The 12,939-nt window shown below is 47.7% G+C and overlaps 1 protein-coding gene across 2 annotated transcripts; it reads right to left on the bottom strand.

Moving 5' to 3' along the window:
- Positions 1-3,347: 3,347 nt before the first annotated feature.
- CLDN11 (claudin 11) lies at positions 3,348-12,939 on the bottom strand. Of its 2 annotated transcripts, none has more exons than XM_072868087.1 (3): positions 12,714-12,939; positions 9,757-9,909; positions 3,348-3,580 (listed from the first exon to the last, which is right to left on the bottom strand). In XM_072868087.1, the coding sequence occupies exons 1-3, from the start codon at positions 12,937-12,939 to the stop codon at positions 3,348-3,350; spliced, it is 612 nt and encodes a 203-aa protein (XP_072724188.1). The 2 variants fall into 2 exon arrangements, with proteins under 2 accessions (XP_072724188.1, XP_072724187.1); XM_072868086.1 differs by having other exon boundaries at positions 9,757-9,921.

Below are 12,939 nucleotides of genomic sequence, written 5' to 3' on the forward strand. Positions count from 1 at the left end.
CCGACATCCTCCCATCTGCGCAGGGTGCTGCAGGCACCCACCTCTCCCCGGCGTCGCTGGGGTGTCGCGGCACCGTCGCCCCCTGCACGGCCACCGGGGCCGCGGGGAGGCAGGCATCGCTCGCGGGGCCACGGCCACCTCTTGCCTTCGGGGTGCTCAGGGCCACCGGTGTCCCCTCATGGGCTCCCTTATTCCTGGTTTTTGGGGAATGGGGAGGCTGCCAGGCACGTTCCCCGTGATGGGGAGCTATAGCTGGTCCTGGTGGAGCTGGGGAGGGCTCCACTGGGGCACCGGGGACCACCACCTCCACGCCGGGGTGACCACCAGAGCTCACACCCACCACTCCACAGCTGATGTTAGGGATGGCGTGGAGCAGATTTTCTGTTTAGGAAAATTATATTTGACTCTGTTTTGAGGCTTTGGGTCAGCAAACGAGCACCAAAAGCCTTCAAGAGCAAACAGCGCCGCGGCCAACCCAGCCCGGGAGAACCCAGCGGGTGATTGGGGCAGTTTGCGAGGGCGCAAAGCAGGTATTTCAGCTTTGATCCTTTAAAAAATAGAAAAGTTTAATGTTCTTTGTGCTTCCTCCAAACGCTTCCCCTCTGTGGTGCCAGCACTAATATCCTGTCCCATACTTGGCCCCATCTCCTTGCGTCCCACGGTTGCAGATGTCAGTTTTCCCCGCGGCTGCTCCGGGGTTGTTTTGCTTTGTTTGGATTTTTCTTCTCTTCCCTGAAATAAAGCTTCTTCCTTCCTCCGAGCAGCTTGCTCAGAGCCTTTTAAGGGTTGGATTTGGGATCGCCCACCGGTAACCTGTGACCGTGTGCAGGGTGAGCAGAGCCCCAGCACCAGCCCCTGCTGAGGGTCCCCAGCCCCGCATGCCTGAAGATGCCAAGATGCGGGCAGCAAAAAAACCCCATAAGCGCTGCCTGGCAGGGCTCATTCCTCATCATGTCATGCACCACTGCCCGGGCCCCTCCAGCAACACCAACACCTTGCCACCCCCCCCCCCCCAAGCATCTCAGGCAGGTTTTCCTGTGCTTTTTCCTCCCAGTTTGCTCCAGGGCGATTTGCAGGGCAGCGTTCCAGCAGCTTTCTGCTCTGAGGTCTCCCACGCCGCTGTCGGCCCCGGGGTTAACCGGCAGAGCCACTGCTTGCCTAAAGCCGCACACAATCCACAATCCCAGGCAGCCTGCACAAGCTGGCACATCTGTGCGCCACCCCTTCGCCCGTGGCACCCACACATCAATGGCAGCACTTATAGCGTCTCTCCAGCGCGTACAACAACTGCCTGTGCCCTGCCTGTGAGGTAATGGGCACAAGTGTCCTGCCGCCGGCCCCGCCGCTGCCCGCCTCGGGTACATTGTATAGGATGGCAGCGATGCAAAGCCTGCACAACAGAGACGCGTTCAAGACTGCTCGGTCTTAAAGGCAGATGCTGGGGTTGCGTGTCGGAGCTGGAGGGTGATACACAGGCAGCCCGGGACATGACCAGTTCTTCTTGGAGCCTCCTTATTTACTCCTTTTAAATAGTCCCACCTTGGCTTCTCGCATGGAGGAGGCAAGGTGTGGGAGCTGCAGCGTCCTTGCCCATGGCTGTGTCAGCCAGTTTGGATTCTCCAACTGAAGCAGACCAAGATGAAAGGACAGTCCCTAACCCACCAAGGCTGGGCTAGCAGCCTTGTTTTTAAATTCTTCCCCATCATCCCAAACAATTTGGTGGGCCCTCTCCTCTGCTTGCTCAGTCCCCTCTCCTCCTCCACACAACACCCCCCGGGCTCTCCCCCTTGTCCATGCTTGAACAGCAGCGATTCCTCGTTTCCTGCCCCTGAAGCCTGGCTTACACAAATTGTTTGAACTGAGTTAACATCTCTGGGAACAGATGGGAGTTTGTATCAACGTAATTAAATTGCTACAGCCTCTGGTAAGGACAGAGTTAGATCTTGATCTTACAGTTTTAATCAGAGCGATGACCCCAGATCAGACTCTTGCTTTAGTTGAGAGCACTTCCAGCAACATGACTTCTCAACTTCAGCACGCCCAAGCAGTGCTGGGGGTGTATCTATCTCCACCGCCTCAGTGGGTTTCTAAGTCTCCCTGATACAAAGATACCACGAGTCAGTACCACTGGTGCAAGCTGCTATCGGGAACATTGAAAGAGCAAATGGATAAGACAGCGGTCAGTACCATGCAGGAAGATTACTCATATTTTAAATATTCCCCAAAAAACCAAAACTCCCACTTAATTCCACAGCAGAGCAGAAAACTCTCATCCTGAACTGCTATAAAAAAAATTAATCTTCAAAATAATTGGGAAACCCCTGTCATGGAAAAGCTAGCTATGGAAACACACAGGAAGGAAGGAAAAAAGAAGCCAGTGGTTGCAGGTACTCTGTTATTTATTGTACAGTATTCCACTGAAAGTACAAAGGCATCATCAGTATTCACCAGAATTGTATTGTAACAGGTACATTATACTGCATGTTAAAATGTGCTACTTCAATGATGCAAGACAGAACACAAATTTAGAGGAAGAAAGCAAGGAGTTTAAAAAAATGTAAAAATACATTTTTAGTAACTGATCTGTACAAAGGAAAAAAAGAAACCGAACCAGAGTGCGGGGATTAGAGCCCCCAAAGTCATTTAAAACTATATAAAAAGGCACTGTTATCTATCGTGTAATTAGGACCTTTGGGTTCTGTTTCCTTCATACTGATGGCTGGGGGGGGGGGGGGAAATACTGTTACTAAAATGACCAAACTCATACAAAAGTATTTACAGAGAAAGGCAGGAAAAATTCCCCTACTCTTGTTCCAAAAGAGAAACATTTGCCCGGTTGGAGAGTAGAGCCTTCCTCCCTACCCTCTCGCCCAAGCCGTGCCAACACAGTGACCTTGAACAGGGGAAAGCAAATAGTGACATGGTGGGAGAAGCTGCCCGAGTCCTTCTAACAACGGAAAAGTGTCTCTCTCATTTCTGCTTTATTGCTTTAAGCTCTCCTATAATCAGGGGAGCTAGAAAATAAAATAAAAAACCCTAAAACCCACATGACAACCCCAAACCATCTGAGTCATCCTGGCTACAGAGAAGATGGGGCTGGTGATCAGGACAAAATGGGGAAAAGGACAAAAGAGGACAAAAGAGGTAGGGCTGGCTGGAGCTTTCTTTCTAGAGAAGGGGGGAACAGATGGGGAGAATAACGCTTCAAACTACCAGACTTTTGTGCTGCTTTTCTAAATCTTCCCCTGGGAGCCTGACAGCAGTGTGTGTCAGTAGAAGCAAACCCAGGGCACGCAAACCCACCAGCCAAAGCATCCGACGGCAGCCGTGGGACGTCCCCAGGACGCTTACACGTGAGCGCTCTTCGCGTGGGTAGGGGAGCTGGATCCCGAGGCGTAGTAGAAACGGTTTTCACCGAACGTCTGGGCATCTCCCGAGCAGCAGACGATGACGCAGCCGCCGAAGAGGCAGAGGGCAGAGCCGATCCAGCCCGTGTACAGGGAGTAGCCGAAGCTCATAATGGTGGTCTCGCGGTGAGCACAGACAGGAAACCAGATCGTCGCAACGACACCGCACATGGCTGGGGAGAGATGGAAAGGAAAGGTAACGCCAGCAGGTAACCCCACCACGGGGCCACAAAGCACACCAAAGAGGAGGGAAGGCTCTGCAGGACAGGGGACAGAGAGGAAGCCCATCCCTCCTCCCTTGCAGTCCCACGGTGGGGCCCAGGAGCATCAGCATCGGGGCTTGGTCCAAGAGATCTCCGAGCGGGAGGCAGCGTGGGAGCCTCACGGGGAGAGAGATCAAGAGAGAACAGCCATCTCTCTCAGGCACCAACAAACAAAAAGAAAAAACAACTGCTGCTCGACACAATCTGATATATTTGTTACAAGCGAAACAGATTTCTTCCCTAGAAATATCTTTAAGGGGGAAGAATGAAAGTCATCCCTGAAATTGGTGCTCTGGAGAGCTGCAGAATTAGGAATAGATTAGATATGAAGCAAGACCATGAAAGCTGTATGCATCGGTGAGACAGCAAAATCGGTGGCCCTGAGTCAACTGGTTTAAATCACTATTTCTGCATGAACTCACGTGCTACATCCTCAGCCCGTGTCGATCAGCATCGCTGCTGTTGCTCTACTGAATGGTCACATAAACTTTAACAAAATATCCCAGCACTTAGCAAGACAGAGTAGGGTTTATAAAATAGAAGCAGAAAATGGGCAGGGACAAAATAAGCAGCAGTACAGCATTGTTGGGGTTTTTTATGGAGAAGGAAACGTCTCAACTCTGGAAAGCAGATTCCACTTCCCTATGGAAAATGTCTCTATATTGAGTGATGGGGACAAACCCAGCAAGGCTCTCCAGAAACCTGTTGAATTGAATAGAAATGGGACCTCATCTGAAGGGAAAACAGTATTTTACCTAGAGTCTACAGTGGGTCAAAAAATGACTGAGGACTTCAAATTTTGCTTGAAATTCCACAGATTTTTTTCCACAAAAAGCAGGAAGGCTGCCACGGTGGTGCTGCGAGGACCGCTAGGCAGGTGACGTGTGAAGTAGGTACCCTCAGGACGGTAAAGAGGGTTCAAATTCAGCACTTTGCAGGCAGCCAGGCTAGAGATCACAATGTTTTCAGTGTGTGGCACACACACGTGGTTTGCTCCAAGCAGGGAGCAAACACGTGCCCTGCATTCTCGTTGTGCTACACAAGGTCACACTCGCTACCCTCACTAAGGGTCCTACCTCCATCCTGCAAAGTCCCCACACGTACCGAGGGCAACAGGAGTTGATGGTGTTAATCACCTCACAGGAGCAGGTCCTAAAACAATACTCCTTTATGGCCTGTACATCTGAGAAGAATTAATCTGTCAATATTTACTTGCCTCTGGGAGAAGCTGTGCAGGACTCCATCCTTGTGGCTATCAGAGAATCAGAGCAAAACAATAACAGGACCGTGGCAGCGTTACAGATTTCCACCGACCGCGTTAAAAGGTATCTGGAGGCAGTGTCAAAAAGTTAAGGTTGCAAAAGGAAAAAAAAAGGGGTGAGATTAAAAATAAAATTGTTTAGTTAAAGTGGAGAACAAACCATAGCTCCTGGCCGGTACAGCAGAAAACCCATCCCCAATAGCTGCAGTTATTGTAAGAGAAAATATTTTCCTATGGAAAAGAGAAGAACATTTGAAGGATGCTAATAAAGCCAGTAATAATTTGGGGCCTCCTCAAAGCAACGACCTTGTGGCTTTGGAAGGAATTTTTGGAGAAGGCAGGGAGGGGAGAACAGCATTTCTCCCACGTGTGGATCAGTCCTGCAAACAGCTCATGAGCCTCTAATGCTTTAAAACAAAAATGTATCAGTTGGGAATCCACAAAGCATTCTAATGGGCTCCAGAAAAAAAGCTTCTTTGTTGTCCAAAAAAACACAATCATCTTTTCTTTTTCTGTCAGCAGTAAATATATATATATATCTTTATGTCCATAGACTGTAAGAGCCTTATCTATCCAGACCCGCCCCCACAACACAGGACCGAAGAAAACACTTGCACTGGGGTGAGAAGAGCTCTCAGGGACGCTAACACAATGGCATCTCTTGTGCATCTGGTTCAACTACATGTAAAACCACCTTATTTTAATGCTGACAATACTGGAAAGCTGTGAAACACAAGCCAAGGACTTTGCATGGGTTAGTTTGACCTCTCTGTCTTTGGAGGCTACCAGCTGCCGTCAGTCACCAGTGACCCCGTTGCTTAGCGAGAGGAACGCCCTGAAACAGGACTGGATTTCATCGCTCTGCATAGATTAGATTGGGCTGTAAATCCTCCGAGAAGATGTGAAAAGGACGGTCTGCAATTGCAATATTTCTTGGTGAACTCAAATTTTGGTCTAGGCGTATCACAGAGAAAGGCTGAAAAAAGGTTGATTTGCCAAGAAACCTGAAGGGATTGGAAAAGGCATTTTAGGGCAAGTTTCAAGTACTAAAATAGCTGCCTACAAGGACAAACTCTTTGAATAGAGATTATTACCCCTTTTCTTTTGTGCTGATGCTGAGAGACCCTTCAGCTCTCCCTAAATATGAATGTCTTCAGATAGTAGGGCTGCTGTAGTCAATATAGTCTGGCAGAAAAGTATAAGAAAGTCTGCAAACAGAAGGAGTATTTTCTATTAGACCAACTATGTTAGCTGGAAAAACAGGCGTGTTTTGGGGCATATACTGGAAAGCTTGCCGGCTTTTTGCAGCTAGAGTAGGCAGTCCTGTAAAAGCCACTGCCTCTACCTGCAAAAGTCATCTCAGTAATAGACGGTATGGTTGCCCTTGCTCCATCAGATCACTGGGAATCCACAGGGACACATCCCAGGCTCCCAGCATTTCTAAGTCCTTTTTGACTATGGACTTGCAGTGGTTGAATCCGTCGAGCTGAAACTCCTGATATTCTACATTACAGACATATTTTAATCAAATGGAAGTACGCATAGACAAGAAGCACAGAAGGTGCTTGGGGAGGTGGGGGAGATAGAGCAGGATTACTCTGACTCGAGGGACAGTGAGTCCCTGCCAAATTCCTTAACAGTAAGTTAAAGGCTTTCTGCAGAAGAAAGAATACTTCTCTTTCACAGCTAAATTTAATCATTCTGAGTTGCTGACTCAAAGTCACACAGATTTCTCTTTCAAAGCATTTGGTTGAAATAATAGATATCCATGATTTTTTTTTTCTATGTTCAAGGCAGTCTTTTTCTCTTGATATCTATGGTTTTACAAGTAAATCTCACGCAGTGTCCAGAAAAACTTATTAATATCCTTTATTTAGTACACAATAGCTAATACGGTCATTTTGCAGTAGTAATTGCCAATAACTAACGTATTTTTTGTCTGTGTTTTCCAGTGTCTCGAGTTCCTCACCTCCATTAGGAAAATGCCTGCTTGGTTACCAGCACGGGGTCCCCCGAATTAGTATCAACACCACAGGATGGGCCAGGGTTTTTCCATCAACACTAGCATATGACATGTTTTCATACTGGCTCAGAGCAAACTTCTGCTGACGGTTGTTTTCAGCAATAAATCAATTATCTCGGACAGATAGGATCGAGCAAAGACATAAATACATCAGCAGGCAGGATAGGAGGGTGTGCACACAGGTTGCACTCTGCAGCCTGCTATTATCAGCGGACAGAAAAATCAATGGAATATCTGAGCCCATTGTTTTCCTGGCAAGTTTTCAACTTTTTTGTTTGGTTGGGTTTTTTTCCACACTGTTTCAACCCGTTTTCCTTTTTAATAAATTTCAGTGACAAACCGCCATCCCTTCCCTGAGCAACAAGTGAAGTTTGCCGTGGGGCCAGCTCCCCAATCACATCCCCACTCTCTGCTTCTGCTACGTTAGTGAGAATTTGGGGGTTTGTTTTCTTTTTACCAGAGCTCTGGGAGTTGGTCTCCACTTAGAGGAAAAGGCTGGAGCCCATGTGGTTGGGGAAAACCACGAACGAGCGTTCAGTGGCCAGAGGGTAAATAAGAACAGTCCAGGGCATATTACTTCTAGAATATAATTAATTTTAAGTCAGTATTATGACTTTCGAGGCCTGATTCATGCTTACTAAATGCTCTGGACTGGTAACACCTCATTTTGCAAATAACAGATCATTAATCAGCTTAAATAATGTCAAAGTCCCAAGCTGTGTACATTATTCTTCTTCCAAAGGGACTGTGTTGCTTATCAGCCTGGACAACTTCGGGGTTGGTAAAAATAAATGTGGGTTGGTTTGGGTTTTTTTTTTAAAAAAAAAAACAAACCAAACTTAAGAGCAAAAGGAGCTTATTTTTTCTTCATTTGTGATCTGACAAAAAGAGCATTATTGTAATTGTGACTAAAACATTGTGACCAGGCTGCTGTTCCCAGCCCAGATCATTCAGGACATCGGCAACATGAGCAAACCACTTCACCTGCAGATGCTTCAAAACTCACAGGGGTGAAAATCGGTAAGAAGTCCAAATCCGACCCAAAGAGCATTTGTCTGCCAATGTCTGTGTAAATACACATTTCCTTTCCTCACAGGATCTACTTAGTGGGAAAACCATGTTCTGAGGCAGAGGAGCCTGGCTTATGGAGCACCACAACCCCTCTCCTCCATCCTCCTACATCTATTCTCCTCCCTGGTGTTACACCACAGCAAGACCCGGACAGGAGAGCGGCACGCTAGACCCCAAACCCCTGGTGCAACACTGCAAGACACGGGATTTCACTTGTTCTAATGCAGCATTACCCAATACTGCCACTGCAATTTGTTTGCTGCATGTGCTGGTCCTGTAATTCTGTTGCTCTTCGGCAAAGCAGATTTAAGGGCGATACTCTTGCCTCCACCTCTGCAGCCATGCAAATGGGGCTGATCTACAGCACGGTTCTCCTTGACTGAAACCAAAAACTCGCGTTTGTTTGCTACAAAGTGCAGCTCTGCTAGGCCTCCCCCACCCTGGGCAGAGAAAATCTGGCAGAGCAGACTCCTCCGGCACCAAAATTTCATTCACAGGCAGAAAAACCCCACTTTTTCTTTCACTTTTTGCCACGCCCAAATACGTGACTCAAGGTTTCAGGACAGGGATGAAGGCTACGTTCCAACAGCTCTCTAACATGGCTGTTCTCAATCAGGATGTCCTAAACAGGCCCTCTAAAGCTGATTTTAGGACTTCCAGCTGTGGCGATATGCCCTTAAACCCCACAGACATTGCAAGGGCCCCTTGGTCTCAGTCCCTTAGAGTTCGGACGTACCGACTTGTACTATCTGCTTCTCACGAAGGCACCGGAGGAGAGACCGCTTGCAAGGAAGGAGAGTCCAGAGGACAGCCCCTCCGAGCATGCAGCTATATCCAGTGCCCACTTGAAAAAAAAAAAAGGAGAAGAAGAAGAAAGAAGACGGGCATGATGTCAGCGCGGGCTGCCAGCGACCGGCAGAGCCACACAAAGAGGCCACTTTCCCTCACCCCTCCTCCTCTGCCACACAGACGGGTAAAAACAAGGCACCGCAGCCTGTTGCTGAGATGACGAGGCTTCAAGAACATGCAGGTGTTGCACTGGGGACAATGAGCTCCACAGTCTGCGCTGCTCAAAACAATCTCCTCCGCAGGCACTGAGGACCAGAAGAAATTCCCAGGGGAACTTGGAGGCCAAGGGCAAGGCTGGCCAGAGGGGGTTGGGAGGCACAGGGGACATGCCACCCCTCTTCCTAGGTCCATGCCACCTCCTTGCTCCCTCCCCTGCTGTCCCCGCATGACCAGCACCCCCTCAGCAGTGGGCTTCCCTTCCCACACGCCTCAGCTTACTTCGACTTGGCTGTATCCATGATGCCCAGGGAAAATTCAGAGGCTATCCTTTCCCTGTAAGCAGCTTGGGAGTTTAGACCCTTTTCCAAAAATAGCATCGCTTCCACAGCGAACCAGCAAAACCTGTGTGCGACTGCTGTCGCCCTACCGCAGGCACAGGCCGTGGCCGTGCCCGAGGATTCCACAAGACAACGCACAGTAGGGTTTCGCAGCCCTCCCCTCTTCTCTCTGCTTTGCTCCCTGCCTCCTGTCTTTGTCCTCCCACTCCTGTTCATGCCTTTTGTTTGCCCCACAGACTGCAGCGATGCTGACGAGCTTCAGGGTCAGCCCAGCCTGGACAACCGTGCTTTCAGCTGAACGTGCTCAACCAGCTTGCACCATACCGTCCTGGAGCAGAAGACGACCTCCAGCTCCACACACACACGGGGCCGGCGGGCGCCTTACCCAGGAGGATGATGAGGATCCCTCCCAGCTGGGACCGCCGGTACTTGGCAGCTCCAGGCTCATGGCCCATCCGGATGCAGGGCAAGACTGTTATCAGCAAGAAGATAGCGGGAAGACCCAGGACGGAGGCGGCGATCATCAGTGCTCGACATGCTTGGACATACCCTGTGGGCAAGGCAAGGAAAGAGGATTTTGATTATTCGGCACAAGGGAAGGAGACCTTTGGGCAGAGGCTCCAGTTAGATTAGCTCCCAAGACTTGCATGGAGTACGGGAGACAGGTTCAATCCTTTGTGTCAACAATTAAACCTTCACCAGGCATAAGACAGTGAGACTGCAGTACAGTGGGTAGTGCATGAACACAGGATGTGCAAGCTCAAAATTTTCCAACGAACACATAGCACTGCCTGGAAAATACAAGCTCTTCCCAGCAAGGCACTGAGAAATCATGGAGCTGGGAAATGCGGGAAGGGAAAGTAAGAGAAACAGCTAGGAAGGAGTTTTCCTATATCTTCACAAAGACAGCCTTGCTTAAATAATAAGAATTTAAAGTCTTAAAGAACAGAGGAGGGCCATAGTCACCCAAAGGAGGGCTGAATAGTTGAAGACCCACTACTGAACATGCAGGTCCATGAGATACTACCACCAGCTGCCCTGAGGAGCTGAGGATCGTTGACCTGAGAGGAGGAGGGACGCTCACCAACCACAGCCACGTCCCGATGCTGCACCTCAGGAGTCCAGCCTGGTAGCGGGGTTTCAGAGGAGTCCTGTGGCTCGAGCTGGCCGTTGGCCCAGCTCTTCCCTAGGGAGAAGAAATGACTGCACCTTGTAGAGTTGCTTGAGTTGCCACAACCAAGGGCCACATTATTCCTCTGGGTCCCTACGGACATCACGGGATTCCCTGGCACTTCATCAGTTACCACCCCTCTCCTGCCTGCCCCTGTGCAGCAGCAGCCTAACACCAGGCAGCGAGGAGCAACGGGGGACGGGGACGGTGGGTGTGCTGGGCAGGCATGTGCTATTTCTACCAGTCTGTGAGGGACTTTGTATCATAATGCATCAATCTTTTTGTATTTTTATATATTTTATGTATATATTATTTATTTTATATATAATTTATAGATATAATTTAGAGATAAAATATAAAAATTCTATATAAGTGAATAAAAACAGGTCATTACTTGCATGCAAAAGAAGAACCAGTGTCAGATTTGCTCCAGTGCCCAGTGAGTCTCCACCAGCTCTTGGGACAGTCTCAGCACAGCGAGTGTGCTGGCTCTCTTTGAGAGCAAAATGAAGCTGCCACATGCAGACATGGAGTTTCATGATGTCTCAAACAATATCAGCAAACAGGGGCCTCAAGCAAGTCCCACTGACATACACATAAGTTACCATGAATGAGAATTTTACTATTCCTGGAAATGCAGACTCTGGGTATATTGAATATTTGCTTGATTTTTTTTCAAGAGGAAACTTAACAAAAAGAGTTACCCAAGGAGTTCAGGGCAAAAAATGAGACCCTAAACAAAGGAGCTGGCAGTGCCCAGTGTGGTTTCTGTGCAATCAATCCCGATTAAACAAGAATACAAACACATTTGTTGTAAAGACTTGACTCAGGCAATGAAAGACTCTAAATACTTTTCAGCTATCGGGCACACCGGGATAAATTTCTCTCCCATGGAAAGCTGTGGGTATCAAACGGGTTACAAGCAGAAGCATCTTGTTTTGTGATTTGTTTCTGCTGGAGAGAAGCATTGCTTTCTGCTGCTGAAAGACCTATTTACCTATTTATTAAATTTCATTCAGTAATGTTTCTTTGGGGCAAGCCTTTTCTCTGTCTTCTGTGCCAGATCATATTGAACAATAGTAGCAATAAGGAAGGTAAACCTACTAAAATAAAAGTGTACATGCACAGAGAAAGGGAGAATAGGAGCTAGTCTGAGAGATTCAATATTGCTAAGCACTACGTGATACAGACTAGGCTCTGTAACAGAGAGAAATTTGGGAATAACCTTTCTAAGCTCTTGTGAAATTATTTTCACAACAGTTTAAACAAATAAATAAGGAAGCATGAAAGAAAACTACAAGGAACGGTTATTTCTACCCTGTCAGCTTTGGAAGAGGCATCTTTGAAATGCTAGAGGAGGTGCAATCTAAAACATCGCGGAATGAAGAAGCGCTACAGAGTTAACAGTGATTGAAACAGGTAAGATCATTAACTAAACTTACAGGGACAAGACCATACAAGACTTTGACAGGTTTAATTAGCTCAAAAGATGTATTAATACTGATGAAACACCTTGCTTAATTTTTGCTTTGCAGTAAACTAGATGAAAATTACTATATAATTAGAAAATATCAAGAGAAGTTAAATGCAGTTATATCTGTTTGCCGCATAAAAGTTCTGTCTTGCCTTAGAACATGTGGGAAGCACAAGGCCATCAAGACTAATGACAATCTTCCAAAAGATTAAAAGCCAAAGCAACATTAATAATAGATGCTGAGAGATTCCTTATACTTAAAATCATTTTAAGGCACAGAACCTTAACTTCTGTAATAGTTCATCAGCACCTCAAAGCAAAACTCAAAATACTCTATTATACCTCAAAGTACCCAATTATACCTCAATATGCTATATAAGTTTTGCAATGCAATCTAGATACGAGGTGTGAAAGGAACAGCAAGTGTTTACTAAGAACGATGATTAAAAATTAACCGGACTTTAATAGCCACAGATAACACGATACCTAGGTATGATTAAAACCAGGCATAATTTAATGAGAATCACGTTAAGAACTATCACACACATTCCTTAGCGTAGTTAATGGACCATCTCCTGCGCTGATGAAGTTGGAGGAGCTTTGCCATCAATCCCTCTGGCAGCAGGACCCGCGCTGCTCAGACCAAGGCTTTGCTCCTCAGCTCCGGGTGGGAAGGGGGAGGACGGGGCACACGTACCTGGCAGTATGAGGATGTCCACGAGGGGCTTGCAGTGATAGAGACCTGTCGCCATGACACAGTCTGCCCACAGCCCCTTGGATCCCAGCTCATCCATTTTCCTGCAGGTGGTAATGGTGTAGCCGCAAGTCACCACCCAGTCGTTGGTGGCCGTTGCCACAACCACGCCGATCCACCCTATAAAACTGCAGACAAATCCGGCCAGGTGCAGGCAGGTGGCCACCAT

The sequence above is a fragment of the Ciconia boyciana genome, chromosome 7 (assembly GCF_034638445.1).
Source record: "Ciconia boyciana chromosome 7, ASM3463844v1, whole genome shotgun sequence".
Classification (NCBI taxonomy): Eukaryota; Metazoa; Chordata; class Aves; order Ciconiiformes; family Ciconiidae; genus Ciconia; species Ciconia boyciana.